This window comes from Hippocampus bargibanti, linkage group LG16 (assembly GCF_051943395.1).
Source record: "Hippocampus bargibanti isolate YZ-2025 linkage group LG16, ASM5194339v1, whole genome shotgun sequence".
Classification (NCBI taxonomy): Eukaryota; Metazoa; Chordata; class Actinopteri; order Syngnathiformes; family Syngnathidae; genus Hippocampus; species Hippocampus bargibanti.
This window is the reverse complement of record NC_142749.1, coordinates 17903490-17925135: the sequence shown is the minus strand read 5'-3', so window position 1 is coordinate 17925135 and position 21646 is coordinate 17903490. Positions and strand designations below refer to the sequence as shown.

At 42.6% G+C, this 21646-nt stretch overlaps 6 protein-coding genes across 9 annotated transcripts in view; 3 read left to right on the top strand and 3 right to left on the bottom strand.

Moving 5' to 3' along the window:
- Nucleotides 1-1778, bottom strand: part of clip2 (CAP-GLY domain containing linker protein 2) — a 16088-nt gene extending 14310 nt beyond the window's left edge. For both annotated transcript variants that reach the window (XM_089017399.1, XM_089017400.1), the window contains exon 1: nt 843-1778. The gene's annotated coding sequence lies outside the window, so the exon portion shown is untranslated. The remainder of the gene's footprint in view (nt 1-842) is intronic.
- A 406-nt stretch (nt 1779-2184) lies between these two features.
- On the bottom strand, nt 2185-7537 carry LOC148886846 (claudin-7-like). 2 transcript variants are annotated; one of them, XM_089016482.1, is made up of 2 exons: nt 4204-4456; nt 2185-3148 (listed from the first exon to the last, which is right to left on the bottom strand). In XM_089016482.1, the coding sequence occupies exon 2, from the start codon at nt 3131-3133 to the stop codon at nt 2390-2392; it is 744 nt and encodes a 247-aa protein (XP_088872608.1). In that variant the 5' UTR covers nt 3134-3148; nt 4204-4456; the 3' UTR covers nt 2185-2389. The 2 variants fall into 2 exon arrangements, with proteins under 2 accessions (XP_088872608.1, XP_088872607.1); XM_089016481.1 differs by lacking the exon at nt 4204-4456 and adding an exon at nt 7397-7537 and having other exon boundaries at nt 2188-3148.
- Nucleotides 7430-8740, top strand: LOC148886845 (claudin-2-like). The gene has a single exon (XM_089016480.1). It carries the CDS (start codon nt 7430-7432, stop codon nt 8210-8212), a length of 783 nt encoding a protein of 260 aa, XP_088872606.1. The 3' UTR covers nt 8213-8740.
- rbm41 (RNA binding motif protein 41) lies at nt 8034-21054 on the bottom strand. Its single transcript, XM_089016477.1, is given in 9 exon segments — nt 8034-8174; nt 15379-15503; nt 15582-15732; nt 16921-17069; nt 17072-17311; nt 18161-18365; nt 18972-19173; nt 20083-20199; nt 21017-21054. Coding segments are annotated over 8 exon segments (1194 nt in total). The 5' UTR covers nt 21025-21054; the 3' UTR covers nt 8034-8174; nt 15379-15381.
- On the top strand, nt 9355-11351 carry LOC148886844 (claudin-19-like). The gene is made up of 2 exons (XM_089017257.1): nt 9355-9678; nt 10551-11351. The coding sequence occupies exon 2, from the start codon at nt 10566-10568 to the stop codon at nt 11172-11174; it is 609 nt and encodes a 202-aa protein (XP_088873383.1). The 5' UTR covers nt 9355-9678; nt 10551-10565; the 3' UTR covers nt 11175-11351.
- On the top strand, nt 12383-14982 carry LOC148886843 (claudin-2-like). 2 transcript variants are annotated; one of them, XM_089016484.1, is made up of 2 exons: nt 12383-12729; nt 13793-14982. In XM_089016484.1, exon 2 carries the CDS (start codon nt 13808-13810, stop codon nt 14423-14425), a length of 618 nt encoding a protein of 205 aa, XP_088872610.1. In that variant the 5' UTR covers nt 12383-12729; nt 13793-13807; the 3' UTR covers nt 14426-14982. The 2 variants fall into 2 exon arrangements, with proteins under 2 accessions (XP_088872610.1, XP_088872609.1); XM_089016483.1 differs by having other exon boundaries at nt 12383-13601; nt 13737-14982.
- Nucleotides 21055-21646: the final 592 nt, after the last annotated feature.

Sequence of the window (21646 nt, the reverse complement as noted above, 5' to 3'; positions counted from 1 at the left end):
TTCGAGTCGATTCATGCATAATTGTCATAAGTTTCAGTTACCCGGCTAGCTGGCTATCTACCCGGCTAGCTGGCTATTTATCCAGCTATCTATTAGGTAGCCATCTGGTTTACTATCCATTAGCTATGTATTAGCTATCTAGCTAGCTGTCTATCTATTTGAGTTACTTCCGGGTTGAGTGAACGCTGGCGAGTTTCTTATTCTCTTGTCTAGCATTTTTTCTGCATTGTTTTTCCCCAATGACTTTTAAGCACAATAGGCTCAATGTAAAATAACAACTTTAATCCAATTTATCAAAAATTCCATTGAAGCCATTTTACTTGCTAAAACAAAAAAAAAGCAGTTCCTCCACTTCAATATTTCCCTCAAATTATTCATCTTTAATAAAAGCTGCCACGTCCTTGCATTTCATCCAGTCAGGTCCCACCAATTTTTTACTGCCACCTGTCAGTTTGATGTACTGCAGCGCCTTTTCAATTTCAATAACAAACACAGTTTCATCAAACCCTCGCTAAGGATGCCACACAGTTCAAAATTAATATTATAATTATCCCCCCCCCCCCACTGCCCCTAATATAATGGCATGAGGTTAACAGCTAGCACATGTCGAGCTATTAAAATGGGTCAAAGATGCTGATAATTGTTCCAAATGAAAGCGTCCACCATTTTGGGGCCTGCACCTGATAGTGCTGATGGTGATGGTGGGGTACATAACGCGCACTTCCATCAAAATGCATCACTTTGCTTCATTGTTGTGAGACACATCGTGGGGTAAGGAAGGGATTGGGGGGGGGGTCTCACTCCATTCAACAAAGAAAAATAAACAAACAGAAAATACTCACGGTGATTCGACACGATGGTCCAGACTCCAGATAGAAAGGAAGCCACTTGGAATTTTCCTTCCGGGGGGGAAAAGGGAGGATGCCACTCCCTGAGCTGGGCTTGGGGGTGGGATGCGAAAATGGATGCTTAGCGTGGCAGAAAGGGAGAGTCCGTCTGACCGGCTAGCACTTAGCTTCCCGAAAGCGAGCGGAAGACTCCCCAATGTGTCGTCTTCGCACCCCGCATTTCGTCTGTCCGACTTTTTGGCAGCGACCTCGAACGCATCAGACGCAACTTTTCTTTCTTCTTCTCTTCCGAATAAAGCAACACCCGTTTTCGCGTGACTTCCTCCAGGGCTCTTTTAGGGTGTGTGTGGGGGGTTTCTCGTCGGTGTTTCGCTGCTGTCGTCGCTATTGGGGGATGAGGAAGCTTTCCCGCATTTGACTCAACTCGCACCGGCGAGACGGAACAAAGGAAGCCGGGGAAGCAGAGCCTCCTGGGGGACGGATCAGAAGACTACAAGCCTGTCCCCCTCCTCCCTCCAAGCCAATGACGCGTTCCCTTTTAATAAACTAAACAGTCACTTTTTGACCAACATATACGCGCCACAACTTTACGCTTACAAATTTTAACTTAATAGAACGCCATAAAATCACGCGATATAAACATAAATCCATAAAGATGACAAGTCTTAAAACGAAGAGATTAGCATGGGAATTTTGAGACAACAAACTAGCATAAGAACATAATTACTCCTACGTGTGAACGACACAGAAAATGTCTATCTTTTCGTCACTTCGGGGCTCAAAATATCGACGCAAGATTCATTTCCATTTTTAACTTCAGCTAAAACGATAAAAAATGTACGCATTTTGCGTGATACACTTCCGGGCCGGCGTGATTAAGTACATCCTGATTGGCCACTGGCACCACGACGCGTTGCGATTGGTCAATTTCTCTTTTTAATGGAGTTTTGTTCTGGCTGCCACACTTTCGACACTTGTCTTCCATACGTCACCGTCGAGGGGAAAAAAAAGGTTGTTTTAGACGTCGTTTCGTTTTATCTGATCGTGTAAACTTAAAAATGTGTGAATTAAAAAAATAAACGAAAACAATTGATGCATTTATTGTACTGTACGAAACGTTTTTGTTCCAATTGCAGTTTCGTCACATGTCCTGTAAACGTCAGCAAAAACCAACAAACTGGTGATTGGATGCCAAGCCCCCATTCTCTCTTGTCATAATAATAATAATAATAATACATTTCATTTATAAGCACCTTTCAAAACTCTCAAGGTCTCTTTACAGTCACAAATAGCAAATAGATAGCAAATAGCTAATACCTAGCGAATAAATAGCTAATAGCTCGTGATAGCTAATAGCTCGCGAATAGATAGGTAATAGCTACATTTAATTTACAATAAAAGTGCATCATCGGGTTCTACGAGCCCACGGATGACAAATATAACAAAAGTACCTCGGAACACTTTCTAGAAGGGGGAGCTGTTTATTCAACATGGAGGAAAAAAATGGCTGAACGTCGCTCTCCACTGCAATGAAATAATCATCACACGTAACGGGTGAGGTCATATACCGAATCTCCCGGTTTGGCGTGGACGACCCGGTAGCTCCCGACGCCGCTTCGAATCAGCGTCTGCTCCTTGCTGTTCACGCCGACGTTACGCGCCACCGTCAAGGGGATTTCGACGTTAGCGTCGCCCTTGTACGTGTAGCCTCTCCGCCCTCCTTTCCCCTCGTAGGAGGCGGCGGTCAAAACGGCGCCGCCCAGCATGGAGACCAGGGCCGAGGTCATCCCCAAGTAGATGCAATTGCCCGGCACGTACTTGAACGTGTTGGTGATAACCCCGGAATTGCGGATCATGTTGATGCTCATGGAGAGGGGCACTAGCGAGGCCAAACCGGCCACCAGGAGGAGGCAACCGCCGACGCCCGCCACCCGCCTCTTGAACACCGGCGATCTATCCAGACACACGGTGCACTGCATCCCCACGGTGGCCACCAGAAGGCCCGCAAACGAAAGCCCCAAGGAGACCAACATGAGGATCCGGGAAACCTGGATGTCGTACGGCAGCATCAGGAAGGTGTCCAGCATTTGGCACAGGATGGCCCCGTTCACGTTGTTGGAACATTTCATCCACAGGCCGTTGGTTTCCGTGTCCAACATCCCCAAGTAGTTGTTGTTAATCACCACCGAGACCTCCCAGCTGGGGAGCAGCGTGGTCAGCAAGGTGCCCAGAAAGCCAATCAAGGCCAGGAAAAATCCCACCAGCTCCAGAGGCCCACAGGCCATTGCGATCGATCGGTCCTAAGGCGACAAAAGGGGGCCAAATGAAAACCGCGTCAACACTACCGGTCACCTGACGCTAAAATTGCTAAGTTAGTAGGCCAATGAATCAAAGTCAACTAACCTACACGTTTTCCTGAAACATTTGAAACATTTGGCTAGCATTTATGATTACACCAGAATCATATTAAAAATGTTACGGAAATGGAAAAAAAAAATGAAACAATTCCTGGCTAGCATCTTAAAAGACACTAGCGGTCACCATCCGCTAAAAATGCTAACTTGGTACAAAGTCAACTAGCCCTACACATTTTTCTGTAACATTTGAAAGATTCAGCTAGCATTTTCTGGACCTGTCTTGGATTGGATTGGATTTGCCTTTAATAGTCTCGCAGTGGAGAAATGACACTCTAAAAAACGTGACGGGACTGAAAAAAAAAAAATTCATGGCTAGCATCAAACAATTCCTGGCTAGCATCAAACAATTCCTGGCTAGCATCTTAAAAGACACTAGCGGTCACCATCCGCTAAAAATGCTAATTTGAGATTGCGATGAATCGAGGTCAAATGTGACAAAAAAATGAAACAATTCCTGGCTAGCATTTTAAAAGACACTAGCGGTCACCATCCGCTAAAAATGCTAACTTGGTACAAAGTCAACTAGCCCTACACATTTTTCTGTAACATTTGAAAGATTCAGCTAGCATTTTCTGGATCTGTCTTGATGACACTAATATTGTTCTAAAAAACGTGACGGGACTGAAAAAAAAAAAAAAAAACCAATTCATGGCTAGCATCTTAAAAGACACTAACGGTCACATTGTACTAAAAATGCTAACTTGGCATTGCGATGAATCAAGGTCAACTAGCATCCAAATGTTTCTGTAACATGTGAAAGATTCAGCTAGCGTTACTTCAATTAGCCTCTTGATGACATTAGAAGTGGAAAAACTGCAAAAAAAAAATCCTGGCTAACATCTTTAAAGACACTTTGCGCTCAAGATTTTAAATATCTTTCTTTCTGTTGTTGAAATGATCGACAAAATAACTGTTTTTTTTTTTTAAATAATACTCACACGTGACTCAAATCTGTCCAAAAAACGAGACAAAACTAGGCGTCAGCCTGACACATTTGAAAGAAATTCTTCTGTTGGCGTTCTTATGAAGGTGGGTGTCTTTATTGGGTCACGCTCGTCACTCTTTGACATCTTCTTTTTTGTTTTGTATTCTTTACGTCACCTAATGTACCTTTTATGACTCGCAAAGTGGCTTTGAAATGAGAAGAAAAAAAAATGTTGGACCCAACTGAAATTTGCCCATCCGTTTATGAGGTCTCCGTCGATTATAATAATAATAATAACAATAATAATAATAATAATAATAATAATATATAAGCACCTTTCAAAACTCTCAAGGTCACTTTACCGTCACAAGATACGTTTTTCTGTGGGTGAGCAGCGGCAGCCACACGCGCCAGCATTCACTCAACTTAGACGTAACTCAAAAAGATAGAAAGCTATCTAGCTAATAGATAGCTAATAATTATCATACATTTTATTCATAATCAAAATTTATAATTAAATGAATTATTATCATTATTATTGTAAGCGCCTTTCAAAACTGAAAGCAAACACAAAGCTGTACCATCCATTGATGAAAAGAGATTGTATTTCCACGTAAATCCGCTTCAATTCCAAGCCGCGACAGCACCGTTCTTATAATAATAATTAATAATAATAATAATAATAATAATAATAATAAAACATTTCACTTATAAACGCCTTTCAAAACACTCAAGGTTTTTCTGTGGGTGAGCAGCGGCAGACACACGCGCCAGCGTTCACTCAACCCAGAAGTAACTCAAGTAGATAGAAAGCTAGCTAGCTAATACGACAAAACAATACGTACTAATAAGACAAAAAAAAACAAACATGCATAAAAACGTACCTAACATGTAACTTCATGTATTAACTAGTTAGCTAGTAGTTCATCTATCATATTTTTGTGTTGAAAAAAAGGCTAAATTTAGGTAGTCGCTAACACCATTTTGTTGTGCTCCTCAATTCTAATGAAATGTATGCTTTCATATGTTTTTTGGTGAGAAATAATAAAACAAGTCAAAATGGCCGAATGTTGTCTTTTTTTCAGGAAAATAACATCCATATTCCATTTCAACAATAAAAGCCTAAATGTCGCAGGATTGCCAGCGGGATTATTCCTTTATTCCACCCCCCCCCCCCCCCTTAATCCCATTACGGTACCGCGTGAGGGCAACCAGGGCCCAGGTGCCAAAGGTTGTTTTGTTTCGCCAGTAGAAGAATGATTAACTGCCGCGTGTGTTTGACAGGAGGCGACGGCCCAGATGACAATGTCCGACATCTGATGAGGATGACAAACAGGCGCGCACGCGCATCTCCATTGTACAAGCCTTTCAACGCCAGCTGCTTCTCAAAATGAATGAAAATTCTTAAATCGTGACTTTTAGCGTCGGGCTGCGTGCTGGCAAATATGGTGAAGTGGATAAAAAAGGCCTGATTTGTTGGTTTTTTTTTTCCTCCTCCCCGGAAAGACGAAGGGGCAACGGGATCAACGGATTTCTTCACGCTGCGTTATAAGTAAGTTCCCTCATATTAAAAACAAGCTACAATAGAGACACGAGTTGCAATGTTATGTTAGCATGTTTGCGGCGCTGGATAATTCTTGTCTTTAAATAAAAAAGTCAATAACAAAAAAATGTGTAACTACATGGCTGGTAATTGCTTGGAAGGAATAAAAAGTTAGTTGCTAATCACTCGTTATTTATAAAAAGTTTACAAATCGTTCAAGCTAACTGTCACTTGTGTACGTTTTCTGAAAATCAATCCAACAAACGACGTGTCATATTTGTAGCTAGCGTGTTATTTAGCAACAAAAACATAATGAACACCTCCATTTAGCTTTTTGTTGATCTCAAAATGGCTGCGCGTTATTAGCCAAAAATGAAAACCTCAATTTAGCTTTGTTTTTCTGAAAATGGCTGCTCCTTATTAGCCAAAAACCAAATAAACACTTTGATTTAGCTTTTTGTTTATCTCAAAATGGCTGCTTGTCGTTAGCCAAAAACAAAATGAACACTTTGATGTAGCTTTTTCTTTGTCTCAAAATGGCTGCTAGGCATTAGCACAAAAAAAACCCCAAAATGAACACCTTGATCTAGCTTTCTGTTTTTATCAAAATGGCTGCTTGTTTTTAGCAAAAAAACAAAAACAAAATGAACACTTCAATTTAGCTTTTTGTTTTTCCTTAAAATGGCTGCTCGTCATTGGCCAAGAACAAAAACAAATGAACATCTCGATTTAGCTTTTTGTTTTTCTCAAAATGGCTGCTCGTTATTAGCCAAAAAAATATCAACACCTTGATTTAGTTTTTTGTTCATCTCACTGTTATCTTCTCAAAATGGTTGCCATGGCTCTATTTTTTCACAAGAATCACCTTGTAGATTAGTAACTATTTCATTATTAGCTAGCTAGTAAGTATTTCCTAGCCAATCAGCTAGCCACAGCTACTATGCTTCTTTTCAAAATGGTTGCCTTGGCTAGACTGTATTCGTTCACAAAGTAATAACCTTGTAGATTCATAACTATTTAATTATTAGCTAGCTAGTAGTTTATAGCCAATTAGCTAGCCACCGCTACTATGCTATCTTCTCAAAATGGTTGACATGGCTGTATTTGTTCACAAGAATAACCTTGTAGATTAATAACTATTTAATTAGCAAGATAGTAGTTCATAGCCAATTAGCTAGCTACAGCTACTATGTTATCTTCTCAAAACGGTTGCCATGGCTTTACTTGTTCACAAGATTAACCTCGTAGATAAATATCCATTTAATTAGCTAGCTAGTAGTTCATAGCCAATTAACTAGCTACAGCTACAATATTATCTCCTCAAAATGGTTGCCATGGGTGTATTTGTTCACAAGAATAACCTTGTAGATTAGTAACTAAAGTCTGTCACTGTTAGCTAGCTAGTAGAATAACCTTATGGATGAGGAACTACAGTATTTCATTATTAGCTAGCTAGTAGTTCTTAGCCAATTAGCTAGCCACAGCTAATGTTATCTTCTCAAAGTGGTTCCCATGGCTATATTTGTTCACGAGGCAATCCCCTAATAGATTAGGAACTATTTCATTATTAGCTAGCTCGTCAGTTAGCAGCAGTACATAATACAAACAGGTTAGCAATCATAATATCTGACCAGCATTCGATGTATTGATTTCCAATATGTACCTGTCTCTCTCTCCCCAGGAGTGCTTGGTTTCCATGGCCTCTGCAGGCCTGGAGCTGGTGGGCTTCTTCCTGGGCCTTCTGGGTCTACTGGGCAGCCTGGTGTCCACGGTGCTCCCTTTCTGGGAAAACACGGCACACGTCGGCTCCAACATCGTGACGGCTTCGGGCACCATGAAGGGCTTGTGGATGGAATGCGTCCATCAGAGTACCGGGGCCTTCCAGTGCGACACCTACAATTCCATCCTGGCTCTGTCTTCTGACCTGCAGGCGTCCCGGGCCCTCATGGTGGTCTCTCTGGTACTGTCCACCCTAGGCCTGGTCATCGCCGTCCTAGGGATGCAGTGCACCGTCTGCCTGGAGGGTTCAGGGGAAGTCAAGAAGCGGGTGGCGGGCGTTGGCGGGTGTTTCTTCTTCATGGCCGGTTTCATGACTCTGGTGCCGGTCTCCTGGACCACCAACAAAGTGATCCAGAACTTCTACAGTCCCAGTGTACCCGTCACGCTCAAATTTGAGCTCGGCGACTGCCTCTACTTGGGCTTAGTCTCGGCGGTGCTTTCGATGCTAGGTGGTAGCATGCTGGCGGCGTCCTTCTGTGAAGGCCACGAACGTGGGGGACACGGGGGGAGGCGCTATGGAGGTGGTGGATACCCGTACCCGATGGGCGGAGGTGGTGCACCAGTGGTTCGGAATCCCACCACCCTGCAAATGGAAGGCATTGGTGTGGACAAGAGAGGGCAAACGTTGATTCAAAGCGGTAGCGGTAGCTCTCACGTGAAACCTGTAAAGGCAGGATATGATGTCACAGGATATGTGTGATTTAAGGACATTGGTGGTTTATTGGTGTTTCAGATTGTGATCTTTTGTTTTCAGAATAAAAGAATGCTAATCTCCATGTGGACTAAATTCACTGCCATTCCAGAATTTATTTGGGAATTGCAAGATAGCCAGTCAGCTAGATAGCGATAGCTCTGAGGTAGCTAACTCGATAGATAGCTAGCTACCTACCTACCTGATAGTAAATCGCTAGCTTGCTCGGTAGCCAGCTAGATCGCTAGCTAGCTAGCTAGCCAGATAGATAGATAAATTCAATGTATCACCCGTAACTAAGGCGAAAATTTGAAAGTACACATTAAAGTCCATTCAAGAGCTACGACTGACCTACAAACAGAAAGCAGACAAAAACAACAAACACACGCTAGCTAGCCAAAACGATCAATAATGGATGCGCGATGACTCGACTGAACCAACATATAAACAACAAGTCGGATCAGAGTCCTCCTAAATTAGGCCAAGAACACAAATAATCTGGTTTATTTTTTATTTTTCTGGACGGGTACGAGCTATGATGATTAATGTTAAGCAGATTCCTTACTTACAGACAGTGTATTGTCGGTGTTCAAATACCTGACATGTTTCGGCGACTACTTCCGCCTTCGTCAGAGTGTCCTGTGAATTTAGTACAACGAGCTATGATGATGTTTTTGTTAGCTAGCTTAAAGCACGGAAGCATCGGTTGTTGAAGTAGCAACCATTTTTTAAACTAAGGAAGACCGTACATTGCATTCTTGGGTTTGAAGAATGTACTTCAATACTATTAGCTATCTATTAGCTAGCTAGCTATCTGGCTGACTTTCTATCTATTTGAGTTACTTACTGGCTGTCTGGTTGGCTGGCTATATAGCTAGCTAGCTATTGGTTATCTGGCTGGCTATTTGATAGCTATCTATTGGCTAACCATTAGCTAGCTAGCTAGCTAGCTTTCTATCGATTTGAGTTACTTCCTGGTTGAGTGAATGCTGGCGCGTGTGGCTGCCACTGCTCACCCACAGAAAAACATATCGTGTGACGGTAGTGACCTTGAGAGTTTTGAAAGGCGCTTAGATATTATTATTATTATTATTTCGTCTGTGTAAGCTCTCAGTCGTACAGGAGTGGTCCATCGATGAGAATTATTATTATTATTATTGTAATCGACGAAGACCTCATAAACGGATGGGCAAATTTCATTTGGGCGCCATCTTTGTTCGGAGTGGACGTCAACATGGAGCAAAGGCGGCCGACATTTTTTTTCATTTCAAAGCCTCTTCCCGGGTCATAAATGTACATTAGGTGACATATAAAGAATACAAAACAAAAGGAAGATGTCACAGAGTGATGATCGTGATGCAATAAAGATATCAGACACCCGACTTCATAACACGCTAAAAGAAGAAGAATTTCTTTCAAACGCATCAGGCTGACTACTAGTTTTGTCTCGTTTTTTGGACAGATTTGAGTCACGTGTGAGTATTATTTAAAAAAAATAAGAGTTATTTTGTAGACTATTTCAACAAATGAACAATGATATTTAAAATCTTGACCGCTAAGTGTCTTTTAAGATGTTAGCTAGGAATTTTTGACAGTTTTTCCACTTCTGTAATGTAAAAACAATTCTAGTGTCATCAAGATGCTAATTGAAGTAATGCTAGCTGAATCTTTCTTGTTACAGAAACATTTGGATGCTCGTTGAGCTTGATTCATCGCAATGCCAAGTTAGCATTTTTAGCGACCGCGAGTGTCTGTTAAGATGCTAGCCAGGAATTGGTTCATTTTTTTCCAGTCCCGTCACATTTTTAGAACAATTCTAGTGTCATCAAGACGGGTCTATGAAATGCTAGCCGAATCTTTACAATGTAACAGAAAAATGTGTATGCTAGTCGCCGTCTAAAGTTAGCATTTTTAGCGGCGGGTGACCGCTAGCGTCTTATAAGATGCTAGCCAGGAATTGTTTCATTTGTTCCAGTTCTGTAACATTTGACCCCGATTCATCGCAATCTCAAATTAGCATTTTTAGTCGATGGTGACCGCGAGTGTCTTTTAAGATGCTAGCCATAAATTATTTCATTTTTCTTCCAGTCCCGTCACGTTTTTAGAATAATTTTAGTGTCATCAAGACGACCCCTGAAGGGAAAAGAAGAAGAAGACATGTCCAGGCAATGATAGCCAAATCTTCAAATGTGTATGCTGGATTAATTGCAATCCCAAATTAGCATTTTTAGCAGAAAAATTTGTATGCTAGTCGACTCATCGAAGTTAGCATTTTTAGCGGACACGGACGTATTTTTAGCCAGCCGTGCTGACGCGGTTTTCATTTGCCCGCCTTTTGTCACCTTAGGACCGATCGATCGCAATGGCCTGTGGGCCTCTGGAGCTGGTGGGATTTTTCCTGGTCTTGATTGACCTTGTGGGCACCTTTCTGACCACGCTGCTCCCCCGCTGGGACGTCCCGGTGGAGATGTTGCACACGGGAACCGACGGCGTGTGGATGAAATGTTCCAACGAGGTGGACGGGGCCATCCTGTGCGAAATGGTCAAGACCTCCGTGATCCAGCTGGAAGACATCCGGATCCTCATGTTGGTCTCCTTGGGGCTTTTGTTTGTGGGCCTTCTGATGATCACCGTGGGGATGCAGTGCACCGTGCGTCTGGGTAGATTGTCGGTGTTCAAGAGGCGGGAGGTGGGCGTCTGCGGTGGCATCCTTTTTATGGCCGGTTGGGGCTGGCGATTCCCCGTCTCCGTAAGCATGTGGGCAAACTTATATTTCAATTATGTCACCGACGCGGTCCAGTATGCGCCGGGCAGTCACCTCTACTTGGAGATGACCTTGGGCCTGCTCAGCCTGGTCGGCGGCAGCTTTTTGGGTATTTCCTTATCCGAGGAGAAAGAAGGCTATACGCGCAACGGCAAGGGCAAGGGCAACGTCGAAATCCCCTTGACGGTGGCCGTAACGCCGGCGTGAACAGCAAGGAGCAGACGCTGATTCGAAGCGCCGTCGGGAGCTACCGGGTCGTCCACGCCAAACCGGGAGGTTCCGTATATGACCTCACCCGTTATGTGTGATGATTATTTCATCGTTTTTCTTCCATGTTGAATAAACAGCTCCCCCTTCTAAAAAGTGTTCCGAGGCACCTTTGTTATAGTTCCGTGGGCTCGTAGAACCCGATGATGCACTTTTATTGGAAATTAAATATAGCTATTAGCTATATATTTGCTAGCTATTAGCTATTTGCTATATAGTTGCTATTTGTGACTGTAAAGTGACCTTTTTGAAAGACCTTTTTGAAATCTAGATGGCTGGCATCTACCTATCTGTATATTTATTAGCTATAGCGCTGGCTAGCAAGCTATACCTATCTATCTATTAGCTATAGCGCTGGCTAGCAAGCTACCTATCTATATCTATTAGCTACAGCGCTGGCTAGCTTTCTCGCTACCCAGCTCTTAGCTATCTATTAGCTAGCTAGCTTTCCATCTATTTGAGTAACTTCCGGGGTGAGTGAACGCTGGTGCGTGTGGCTGCCGCTGCTCGCCCACAGAAAAGTTTAATACTGTGACTGGAAAGTGAGAGTTTTGAACAGCGCTTAGAAATGAAATGAATTATTATTATAATAGCGGTGGTACATTTGGTTTGTGGGCGCCTTTCAAGTCTCTCTGGGTCACTTTGCAGTCACGGTGTAGGATTTTCGGTGGGTGGGCGGCGGCAGTCACACGCGCCAGCGTTCACTCAACCCGGAAGTAACTCAACTGGATAGAAAGCTAGCTAGATAGCTAATAGATACAGTAATAATAATGAGTGCTATTCAGCTATCTGGCTGGCTCGCTAGCTAAATACCTGGCTGGCTATCTATTAGCTATCGATTAGCTGGCTTGCTGGCGCGTGTGGCTGCCGCTGCTCACCCACGGAGGGACTGTTCCTGTGGCTGTGGGGTGACCCTGGGAGTTTTGGGGGACGCCGGCAAATGTAAAGTATTACTCTTATGATTAGCTTTCGATTTGCTAGCTATTAGCTATCTATTCGCTAGCTAGCTAGCTAGCTTGCTGTCTGAGTTACTTGCGGGTTGAGTGAACGCTGCTCACCCATAGAAAAACTTATCCTGAGACTGTAAAGTGATCTTGAGAGTTTTGAAAGGCATTTATATCTGATTATAATTATTATTATTATTATTATTTATTATTATTATTATTATTATTATTATTGTAATCGATGAAGACCTCATAAACGGATGGGCAAATTTCAGTTGGGCGCCATCTTTGTTCGGAGTGGACGTCAACATGGAGCAAAGGCGGCCGACATTTTTTTTTATTTCAAAGCCACTTCCCGGGTCATAAATGTACATTAGGTGACATATAAAGAATACAAAACAAAAGGAAGATGTCACAGAGTGATGATCGTGATGCAATAAAGATATCAGACACCCGACTTCATAACAACGCTAACAGAAGAAGAATTTCTTTCAAACGCATCAGGCTGACGACTAGTTTTGTCTCGTTTTTTGGACAGATTTGAGTCACGTGTGAGTATTATTTAAAAAAATAAGAGTTATTTTGGAGACTATTTCAACAAATGAAAGATGATATTTAAAATCTTGACCGCTAAGTGTCTTTAAAGATGTTAGCCAGGATTTTTTGCAGCTTTTCCACTTGTGTAATGTTGTTAAAACAATTCTAGTGTCATCAAGAGGCTAATGGAAGAAATGCTAGCTGAATCTGTTACGGAAAAACAAGTAGGCTAGTTGACTTTGATTCATCGCAACCTCAAGTTAGCATTTTTAGCAGATGGTGACCGCTAGTATCTTTTAAGATGCTAGCCAGTAATTGTTTGCTTTTTTCAGTTCTGTAACATTTGACCTCGATTCATCGCAATCCCAAATTAGCATTTTTAGCAGATGGTGACCGCTAGTATCTTTTAAGATGCTAGCCAGTAATTGTTTGCTTTTTTTTCTTCAGTTTTTCCAGTTCAGTAACGTTTTTTAAAAAAAAATCTGGTGTCAACAAGACATCAAGACGGGTCCGGGAAATGCATGTATGCTAGTCGACATCAATTTCTCTGCGTCTAAAGTTAGCATTTTTAGCAGAGGGTGACCGCTAGTGTCTTTTAAGATGCTAGCCAGGAATTGTTTTGTTTTTTTTCCAGTTTTGTAACGTTTGACCTCGATTCATCGCAATCCCAAATTAGCATTTTGAGCGGAAGGCGACCGCGAGTGTCTTTTAAGATGCTAGCCAGGAATTGTTTTGTTTTTTTTCCAGTTCTGTCACGTTTTCAAAACAATTCTGCTGTCATCAAGACAGGTCCATAAAATGCTAGCTGAATCTTTCAAAGGTTACAGAAAAATGTGTAGGGCTAGTTGACTTTGATTCATGGGCGTACCAAGTTAGCATTTTTAGCAGAGGATGACCGCGAGTGTCTTTTAAGATGCTAGCCAGGAATTATTTCATTTTTTTCAGTCTTTCCAGTTCTGTCACTTATTTAAAACAGCGAGTCGACCTCGATTCCTGGGCGGACCAAGTTAGCATTTTTAGCGGTTGTTTAGCATGCCGTGTTGATGCGATTTTCATTTGCCGCTTTTGTCGCCTCAGGACCGATCGATCGCAATGGCCTGTGGGCCTCTGGAGCCGGTGGGATTTATCCTGGGCCTTTTTGGCCTTCTGTTCACCTTGCTGAATACGCTGCTCCCCAGCTGGGAGGTCTCGGCGGTGATTAACAACAACTCCTTGAGGATGTTGGACACAGACACCAACGGCCTGTGGAAGAAATGTTCCAACAAGGTGAACGGGGCCATCCTGTGCCAAATGCTCAAGACCTCCGTGATCCAGCCGAACGACATCCAGGTTTCCCGGATCCTCATGTTGGTCTCCTTGGGGCTTTTGTTTGTGGGCCTTCTGGTGTTCATTGTGGGGATGCAGTGCACCGTGTATCTGAATATATCGCCGGTGTTCAAGAGGCGGGTGGTGGGCGTCTGCGGTTGCGTCCTTTTTATGGCCGGTTTGGCCGCGCTAGTGCCCGTCTGCATGAGCATGTGGGCGATCTTATATTCCCAGGTTATCAGCGACACGGTCAAGTATGTGCCGAGCAGTCGCCTCTACGTGGATATGACCTTGGGCCTGCTCACCGTGCTGAGCGGCAGCTTTTTGGGTATTTCCTTCTGCGAGGGGAAAGGAGGGCGGGAGGCTACACGTACAAGCGCGACGCTAACGGCGAAATCCCCTTGACGGTGGCCGTAACGTCGCCGTGAACAGCAAGGAGCAGACGCTGATTCGAAGCGGCGTCGGGAGCTACCGGGTCGTCCACGCCAAACCGGGAGGTTCCGTATATGACCTCACCCGTTACGTGTGATGATTATTTCATCGTTTTTCTTCCATGTTGAATAAACAGCTCCCCCTTCTAAAAAGTGTTCCGAGGCACCTTTGTTATAGTTCCGTGGGCTCGTAGAACCCGATGATACACTTTTATTGGAAATTAAATATAGCTATTAGCTATATATTTGCTAGCTATTAGCTATCTAGGTAGCTAATATCTAGGTAGCTAGCTAGGTATTAGCTATTTGCTATCTATTTGCTATTTGTGACTGCAAAGTGACCTTGAGAGTTTTGAAAGGCGCTTATAAATGAAAAGTACGGGTGGTCGTAAGTTGAGCCGGTCGTAAGTCTGATGTTACCTGTATTTTGGAAAGATGTAATTTTTGATGTGTAGTTAATGTGCAATTAATTTTAATTGACCATCATTTGAAGTACACTTTATTTTCTTATTTTTCTAGATGCTTAGATTTTTAAAAATAATAAATAATAATAATAATAATGCTCGCTAGCTCAATTTTTAAAACTGTATTATAAAAGAAAAACAAGGGTCGTATTTTTGAAATATCACCACAATTAAACTACACTAGCAACTCTTGGGGTCAGGAAACATATTAGCTATCTAGCTAGTAAGCTATCTATTAGCTATCTAGCTAGCTAGAGAACTAGCTATTAGCAAAATAGCTAGCTAGCTGTTTATTTGAGTCATGAAACATTAGCTATCTAGTTAGCTAATAGAATGTTAGATAGTTAGCTATCTAGCATTATATTAGCTAGCTAGCTAGCTTTCTATCTTTTTGAGTTATTCCGGGTTGAGTGATTTAAAAAAAGTCATTTGTGGCTACTTCCCAAAAAAGTTTTGTATTTACATATCACGTCCTCTCTTCCCGTTCGTCGGATTCCGTTCGCTGACGGCCAAACTCCAGCACCAAAGGTTTCCCTAGCAACCGGTAACCATGGAGCAGTTGCAAAGCATCCTGGGCCGTTTCCGTGTCTCCATTTGCAAACACAAACACACACTTAAGTACCGTGCAATTAAGATTCGGTTCGACAGCAGCCAGCAAGGACTCACCGGGCAGAGTGACAAAAGCTTGACCCTTCATGCGTCCTGTCAGGAGGCGATACAGCAGCGGAGGTCTGTCGCCGGCGCCCTCGAACCTGGAGAACAGCGCCACCAGCTGGGCCACGGATGCATGCGGGCTCAGATTCTTCACGCACAGCACCTGGAAACAAAAAGCGATAAGTTTTTCTCTAAAATACAACGTCTAATATCTATTAGCTAGCTAGCTTTTCTATCGGTTTGAGTTACTTCCGAGTTGAGTGAACGCTGGCGCGTGTGGCTGCCGCTGCTCATCCACAGAAAAACGTATCCTGTGACTGTAAAGTGACCTTGAGAGTTTTGAAAGGTGCTTATAAATCAAATGTATTATTATTATTACAAAAACGGTGGCCAAGCCTGATATGCCAGCACAGTTTTTGATCGGGAGGAATGCCATTGCTATTTATTATCTCGCTGGACAGCTCTGGGGCAATTGTGCTTTTTTTTGCACCTGTAATGGGACAGCATTTCCAGAGTCCTGCTTAGCTAGCTAGCTAGCTGGCTATTAGCTATCTAATAGCTAGCTAGGTAGTTTTTTTATTTATTTGAGTTATTCCGGGTTCAGTGAACGCTGGCGTATGTGGCTGCCGCTGCTCACCCACAGAAAAACTGATCCAGTGACTATAAAGTGACCTTGAGAGTTTTGAAAGGTGCTTATAAATGAAATCTATTATTATTATTAGTATTAATATTTTCTAAAAATTTAAGCATCAAGGAAAAAAAAGGAAAATAAAGTGTACTTCAAAGGATGGTCAATTAAAATTAATTGCACATTAATTACACATTGAAAATTGCATCTTTCAAATCCAAATACAGCTAACATCCGACTTACGACCGGCTCGTCTTACGACCACCCGTACTTACGACCACGACCTCCAGGGTCTATTTTTAACATTTTAAGAGGGGGAATTTTGTGAGTCATTTAGCCTCTGAGTTTCTATTCCACATTTTGAATGGATTTCGACTTACGACCATTTTGACTTACAACCGTTTGGTCGAAACGGAACTCGGTCGCAAGTCAGATAAATGACACGCAAACACCCCCCCCCCCGCCATCACACAGTCGATTGCTGTGCGAGCGTGAGATGCTGGCTGGCTAAAATTGCCGTATGCGTTGCCGAATTAACATTTTCAAAGATCGGGTAGGGAGGTCATGGTCGTAAGTACGGGTGGTCGTAAGTCGGATGTTACCCGTATGCGGAAGTAATATGATAAGCTCCATGCAGTTGTTTGCCGCCATTTTGTGGCACATTCTAAAGCATTTAATTCTCACGGAATTGTTTTATTTTGAAAACAAATTCACCGGTCATACCCGTGAAGGTTTTCCAGGCTGGTAGTTTCGGAATCTCGGAATGTTCCGGATCCCCTCCTGGGTCTCCCGGTTCTCTCGGATTTCCTGGTCCGTCACGGTCGCCACTCGCCCCGTGACGGTCAGCGGCCGGCCCGAGCCGGCCCCCTCCGCCCGCGCAAGCTGCCGATTGGACGGCTGATCTCCAGCAGGGGAGCAGGTTGATGCTCGGGTGGTTCTGGTGAGCTTTCCTCTGATTGGCTGATGCCTTCTGGTTCCAGGTCATGTGACGGTACGGATGTAGAAAGGGTGAGCGTTTTGTCACCCTGGGGCGACTTGCTGAGAAGATCTCTGTACAGGGTGTCCATTGGATCTGTAGGTGTCGCCCCTTGGCGGCCATCTTGGTTATTTTCATCTGGAAGGTCGAGAAAAGTCTTTTGCTCATTAATCATTTCTACATGGAAGAAAAAAAAATCATAATTATGAAGTCAAAATGAAGGTTGTCTGCTCTGAAAACTGTATTTTTTCCAAACAGTGACTGCAAAAGCTATAACTATTGGATTCGGCTAGCATATCTGGCTATCTATTAGCTATCTATCTGGCTAGCTTACTATCTATTAGCAATCTATTCGCTATCCAGCTAGCTGGCTATATATTAGATATCTATTCGCTAGCTAGTTACCTGGCTATCTATTAGCTATCTAGCTATCTATTAGCTATCTATCCATTAGCTAGTTATCTATTAGATATGTATTAGCTAGCTAGTTATCTAGCTATCTAGCTATCTATTTGCTATTTATCCGGCTATCTATTACCTAGCTAGCTGGCTATCTATTGGCTATCTGTTAGCTAGTTTGCTAGATTTCTAGATGAGTTAATCCTATTAGCTAGCTAGCTTACTATATATTAGCTATCTATCTAGCTGGCTATCTATTGGCTATCTATTAGCTAGCTAGCTGTTTATCCATTAGCTATCTATCCAACTAGCTAGTAATCTATTAGATATCTCTTAGCGAGCTAGTTATCTGGCTATCTATTCGCTATCTAGCTAGTTAAGTGGCTATCTATTAGCTATCTATTAGGTAGCTAGCTTACTATATATTATCTATCAATTAGCTATCTACCGAGCTGGCTATCTATTAGCTATCTATTAACTAGCTAGCTAGATGTCCATCTATTTGAGTTAATCCAGGTTGAGTGAGCGCTGGCGCGTGTGTCTGCCGCTGCTCACCCACAGAGAAACTTATCCTGTAACTGTAAATACCTCGATGGTAGAGCGCAGTGAGGAAACCTTGCCGGTCGCTGCCCTGGAAGAGCGCCTGTTCGATCTCCATCTCGCGGCGGGATAGCGGGCGGCTAGCAGAGAAGCGCTGGGGCCGCGCTAGGAGCTCCGCCCGGGCTGCAATTTTATCCCGGATGACCTGGAGGCGCTGTCGCTTCACGCCAGGCGCCGCGCAAACGCCGTGACACTGAAATTAATAATAAATAATAATAATAATAATAATACATTTCATTTATAAGCATCTTTCAAAACTCTCAAGGTCCATTTACAGTCACAGGATCTGTTTTTCTGCGGGTGAGCAGCGGCAGCCACAGGCACCAGCGTTCAATCAACGCTGAAGTAACTCAGATAGAAAGCTAGCTAGCTAGCCAATTGATAATAATAATAATAATACATTTCATCTCTAAGCGCCTTTAAAAACTCTCAAGGTCACTTTACAGTCACATGCTATTTTTTTCTGTGGGTTCACTGAATCCCGAACTCAAATAGATAGAAAGCTAATGGACGTTTTACAGTCACAGGATAAGTTTTTCTGTGTGTGAGAAGCGGCAGCCACACGCGCCAGCGTTCACTCAACCCGGAAGTAAATAGAAAGCTAGCTAGGCAGCTAGTTGATCGCTAATAGATAGCCAACAGATAGCTCGCTAAACAGCTATCCACCTCGATAACTATATAGCTAGCTAGATAGATAGCTAATACACTGAATGTCAATAAAATACACAGACAGAAAGCTAGCTAGCCAGCTAGTAGATAATAATAATAATACATTTCGTTTATACACAATGGCGCCTACCTGTTCAGGGACTTCCGGGGCATCCCTGTTTTGCCACAGTTGGATCTCAGGGTCGGTGAGTCCGAGCTCCCGCAGGCCTGCTAGCTCCTGCTCATCTTCTTGAAGCTCCTGGAACTGAGACAGGCTTCGCACGCCGGACGCCTGCTCGCCAAACGGACGGTAGAGCGCCGCTGGGGCAAAGCTGCGCTTCTTGGCCACACATCTGAAGCAAATATAAAACAAATGACATTTGAAGGACAACTGACAGCATTTTTTTGTTTCCTAACTGACATCAGAAAAACGTTTTATAGCATCGAAAATACCAAAAACACGCAGGCTGATATTTTTAGTCAAATGCAAAACACCAATAACTTAAAGTTTCGCAAAACTGCCACAAAATGAGCTCGAAACTGGTGAGATGCAGAAAGTCCCGCCCACTTGTTCGTGACATCACGCCAGGATACTCCTTCACAAACTGCCTTGCTCCAGAATCAAAACAATGGCTTCAGAGAGTTCAGATTCGGAGAAGATGCGTTCTTGTTACTCATCCAGTTATGAATATCATTCAAATAGTTCTGAAGAGGAAAGCATACATGTTTGCAATCAATTAAAGAAGTCATTCCGTATCAATTCCAGCCGTCTGGACTCCCAATGTAGCGTCCCAGAAAATGCACAAGATGGCGCACAAGCGCCGTTGGAAATGGGCTGATTTGTCCGCTGGGAATTTGTGTCAACTAGTATCAAATAGTAGTCTCGGTACAACACACAACAATTCACCATCGCTTTATTTAAGTGTTTTCCTTCTAATTTTACGATCAACACGGTGTTCTCAGACGAAAAAAAAGTACCCAAAATGCATTGTGTGTCGCTTTCTTGGTCAGGGACGTTCCCTACGTGACGTCACTTAGAGCATCGTCATCAACTCGAAAATAAGACTATCTGAATATTCAGCGCGTAGACTATAGCTATATGTGGTGGAATCTTTGTCAAATGCGCTCAGTAGAAGTGATTTGTAGTGATTTTACAAATTATGAACGCAACTTGTCCGGTGGTGTCGGTCGTCCTTTAAAAACAAGAAAAACCCTTCCAATAAAATACACAATAAATGACTTGCAAATGTAGATCCAAAAACCTTTCCACGTCGACTCGTGTGTGGAGTTGCCGCAGCAGCAGGCCGTGAAGCTGCCGCTGGCCTTCTGTTTCCTGCTCCTCCAGCAGCGGGCCATCCTCGCAAGATTGGCGACTCACTCTTAAAATGCACAAAAATTAATATTAATAATAATACATTTTATTTCAAGCGCCTTTCAAAGCTCTCAAGGACACTTTACGGTCACAGGATACGTTTTTCTGTGGGTGAGCAGATACTCATATAGATAGAAAGCTAGCTAGCTAGCAATAGATAGCTAATAGGTAGGCTAGCTAGATAAAGCCATATTCTCTTGGTTATTTAGTTCTTTGGAATTAGAATCGTCTTAATAATAATAATAATAATAATCCATTTCATTTAGAAGCGCCTCAATACTCTCAATGTCACTTTTCAGGCACAAGATACGTTAAAGATAAGTAAGTAAGATATCTAGCAATATTCTTACTTGGCTAAGTATGTAGAATACACACAGAATTTGTTTACGGTAGTCTATGCTACGACCGTATTGTCAATAATAAGCAACTACAATAAACGAAGCGATGACAAATAAGTATCGAAAATGATCGCTGGGAGAAAACACGATGACCGTTGTGCAGTTAATGCAGTTATTTGTTGAACGTCGTGGAGCAAAATAATAATAATAAAGAATATCGTAGAACAGCATAATTCAAATCAAGTATTGTATTTAATTTCTAAAATAACTCCAACACTGATTTTTATTACCGGTATCTTCTGCTATTTTCTTGAGCCCTGTCCGGCAACTTTTGCACCATTCGTTGTCTTTTAAATATATAAAACCATAAAAAAGTGAACTACGAGCTACGTTATCACGTGAAAAACAATATTTGTTGCTAAAGGTTGATTTAGGAAGAAGGAAAAAAAAAATTTGTTCGGAAAAATGAAGAGACGCTTTGTTTACCTTCTCATACTTCCGCGTTGGGCATACGCTTCCGGTGAACTGCATCAAGGGAAATAGTAATATATTATCTTATTCGATGTGTTGGCAGTTTTTTTAACTTACGAAAATAACAATATAGCATATACAAACGAACAGTAGACATAAAAAAATATTTGTTTAAAAATGGAGGCAAGGTTCTTGTTCATCTTTCCAATAAGCGATTCGTGTTTGGCTCAAACTTCCGGTGCAAGGCATTGTGGGTCCTGTAGTCAGTTTTCCCATTTGGACTGGATCGAGTGTGTGTACTGTTTCGATATGGATATATTCTTTTAAAATATTTGGAATTACCGTTCAGGAGGTCATTTTTAGCTATATTTTAACAAGTATTTGTAGATTTTATCTTGCAGTTGAGTGGGGTTTATGTTGGAAAATGATGCTTTCGCTTCTATAATAGATTAACGTTGCCCCTTGTCTTCGGTGTCATATTTATCAAATGCCGCAAAGCCCAAACGCGCGCGCACGCACGGAGACCGAAGGCCCTCCCCACCCGGTTGGAGTGTCCTCAATTTGCCTTCCGGATGACGTCAGTAAGGTGACACGGGCGTTCTCCACGCATGACAGCGGCATGGCGATTATTTTTTTTTTTTTGGG

Bases quoted from the DNA above. Each gene is read 5' to 3' on its own strand.
- LOC148886845 (XM_089016480.1), top strand. From the start codon at position 7,430: ATGGCCTCTGCAGGCCTGGAGCTGGTGGGCTTCTTCCTGGGCCTTCTG.
- LOC148886843 (XM_089016484.1), top strand. From the start codon at position 13,808: ATGGCCTGTGGGCCTCTGGAGCCGGTGGGATTTATCCTGGGCCTTTTT.
- LOC148886846 (XM_089016481.1), bottom strand. From the start codon at position 3,133: ATGGCCTGTGGGCCTCTGGAGCTGGTGGGATTTTTCCTGGCCTTGATT.
- LOC148886844 (XM_089017257.1), top strand. From the start codon at position 10,566: ATGGCCTGTGGGCCTCTGGAGCTGGTGGGATTTTTCCTGGTCTTGATT.